At 45.5% G+C, this 2,642-nt stretch overlaps 1 protein-coding gene across 1 annotated transcript; it reads right to left on the bottom strand.

The window, feature by feature from the left end:
• Positions 1-465: 465 nt before the first annotated feature.
• LOC103513338 (sodium channel protein para) lies at positions 466-1,514 on the bottom strand (the record flags this gene model as incomplete). The annotated part of the gene is given in 2 exon segments (NM_001329182.1): positions 466-766; positions 1,337-1,514. Coding segments are annotated over 2 exon segments (479 nt in total), but the record flags the coding sequence as incomplete, so codon positions are not given.
• Positions 1,515-2,642: the final 1,128 nt, after the last annotated feature.

The following is a 2,642-nucleotide window of genomic DNA, read 5'->3' as shown; positions in this document are numbered from 1 at the left end:
TCCAGGGGCTTCCAGAGGGGAGGGGGTCATCAGGCCTAGGTTCATCAAGGGGGCCTGAAACCATTTCTGTAGCAAGGGAAATTTCAGGCTGTTTAAGGTCCCCCAGTCAGCCTAGTTAGCTTAGTTGGTAGTGCGTCTGCCTTGTAAGCGCTAGGCCGCGGGTTCGATTCCCGCCCGGGGCGGATTTTATCCTGATGGGATAATGTTCGTTCTCGGAACGGCTGGCTTTCTCCTATCCTGTCTTCCTTCTCTCTTCGCTTTCGGGACGATAAGACCATAGCAGTTACAGTTCCCTCTGTCAAACCTCTTAAAAAAAAAGGAAGTATCTATTTGCGTTAGCATATTTTGTTTGCCAAGTTAAGGTTGAGTAGGCAAAAATGATTTGAGTAATATACCTAAGGGGAAAATCGATTCAACAGAGTGTTTATTGTCAGGAAATCAGCACGTTTTTTTCGCCGACCGGCCGACTTACCTGACTCACTTTCCGTCCTTTCGAGCAACTGTTGACCGAGTGTTTGCTCTGACTGATCTCCGACCGCATGCTCATCTTCTCTCGATTGTCCTCTCCTTGTTTCTCCTCGCCCACGAATAACTCGTAGCTATGCACGGAGAAGTCCGGACTCTTGGGTTCCGGCGCGGGGGGCGGATGCAGTTCCGGATGTGCGAGGGCTTCGTCGCGCGCGGCACGCTCCGCGGCGCGACCATCGCGACGTTCCTGTCGCGCCTCCTTGCGTGCTATGCGGTCCGCAGCGTTCTGCTCCGCTACCTGAAAGTCGGGAAGGGGGAGAAGAATTGTAAGTAGATAGATGTAGAAATCTTACTATCACGCATTTCTATTTTCTCACACCCACCCTGAGATGGGTAACTCTCTTGTATTGTGAGCAAGGGCCTTCTTCATGTACTCTTTCTGTTTCCTAGACTGAGCTACTAGCTACTATCTACCTGTAGGTCTATACATACCAAGGCGTTTTCACACTGAGGTAAAGGCAAAGTGTTATTTCTTTATAAAAATTATCGCCTTAGGGAATCCCTACGAAACAGGCCATTACTATATTACATTACATTACATTGAAATGGAGGACTTTTCTAACGAAATTCCTGTGTGTGGAATCCAGTATGTAGGACTATTGCAACCAGGCTACACTTAGCTTTCCACACACTTACCGTACCTAATCTACATATTATGTGCTTTTTTACAGTCAACATGGCTAAACCAAAGAGATCCCGCTTTTGACGTCCACACGGCAGAATCTCACAATCTCATTGGTTCAGCCAAGTTGACAATAAAAGAGTGACATTATCGACTACGGTAACTCTTCCACTCAACCCTTCTTACCCGTATGGCTTCTTCTTCGGCCGCGTCTTCCTCTTCCGCTTTCTTCTGCAATTCGTCGTACGACATGGCGACAATGGCCAAGATCAAATTCACAAGATAGAACGATCCGAGGAAGATAATCACGATGAAGAATACAATATGCCATGGACCCACCGCTCTCAACACCTAAAGGAACAGAGTAAGTGCCAGAATTAGTCTTTGTTTCATGCTCAATATGGTCTAGTTGTGATCTAGGCGATCGTAGAGGAATCGCCAAATTAGTATCTGTTTTATGTTCAATACGCTCTAGCTCTAGTTGTGTGCTTGGCGTTCGTAAAACGACCGTCCTGAGTCAAAACTTTAGTAGTTATCAGGTTATCAGGTGACATTTATGAATAGGGTTAGGCTAGGCTTGTGAGCGCTAGTGTTTGTACGGTTTGGCATTAACCGCACTGCTCGGGTGACATAATAGTAGTGTAGCTGCCCCGAACGAAATTACCTACGATATTATGGGAAAACTTTGAACTCCATCTTTCTGACTCCCCATCAGCTTACGAAATATCTCGAGAACGGTAAGAGCTAGAGACTTGAAATTTGGCATGTATCTTTCAAATGTGACAAGGATGCGACACGAAACTTTTGGTCAAGATCGGTGGAACGGTTGGTGGCATTTTACCGCTTTATGTCGGTTTTCGGTGTAATTTAACAATATATCGGGAACGGTATAAGCTAAAGACTTGAAATTTGGTATGTAGTTCACGAATGTGACAAGGATGCAACTCAAAATGTTTGGTTGAGATAGGTGCTGCGGTTGGCGGTATTTTGACCGCTTTTGGGCGGTTTTCGACCGTTTTTTGGCAGTTTTCAGCTATACCGACTAAACGGTTAGAGATACATATTATAAAATTTTAGGGTATAAGAACAAGAACACCCAAATAATAAGCATTATTCATTAGGATGAGGAAAGTCGTGTGATGTTCGATTTTCTGAAGCTCGTTTCCCCTCTTTTGGCGTAATAGCGCCTGTACTAAACCATAGGAAATATGGCGCGCCGGTGGTTCCGTTACCGAAAGGAAAATATATCTTGTATATAATTTGGCAATAGCACATAGCACCAGTCTACCTGTTCCCAATATTTCACTAAAGTTAAGCAACGTTCCACGTGGTTGGTATTCGGATAAGTGACCATCCGGGCAATCGCATGCTGCTGAAGTTTCCCGACCTCATTTAGGCTGACTAAGGAGGCGGTTAGCTTGGTTAATGTAAGGAGGCGGGTAGCTTGGTTAATGTAAGGAGGCGGGTAGCTTGGTTAATGTAAGGAGGCGGG

This window comes from Diaphorina citri, unplaced genomic scaffold, assembly GCF_000475195.1.
Source record: "Diaphorina citri unplaced genomic scaffold, Diaci psyllid genome assembly version 1.1 scaffold5530, whole genome shotgun sequence".
Lineage (NCBI taxonomy): Eukaryota > Metazoa > Arthropoda > Insecta > Hemiptera > Psyllidae > Diaphorina > Diaphorina citri.
The sequence above is the reverse complement of the archived record's forward strand: the minus strand, read 5'-3'. Positions and strand labels throughout refer to the sequence as shown.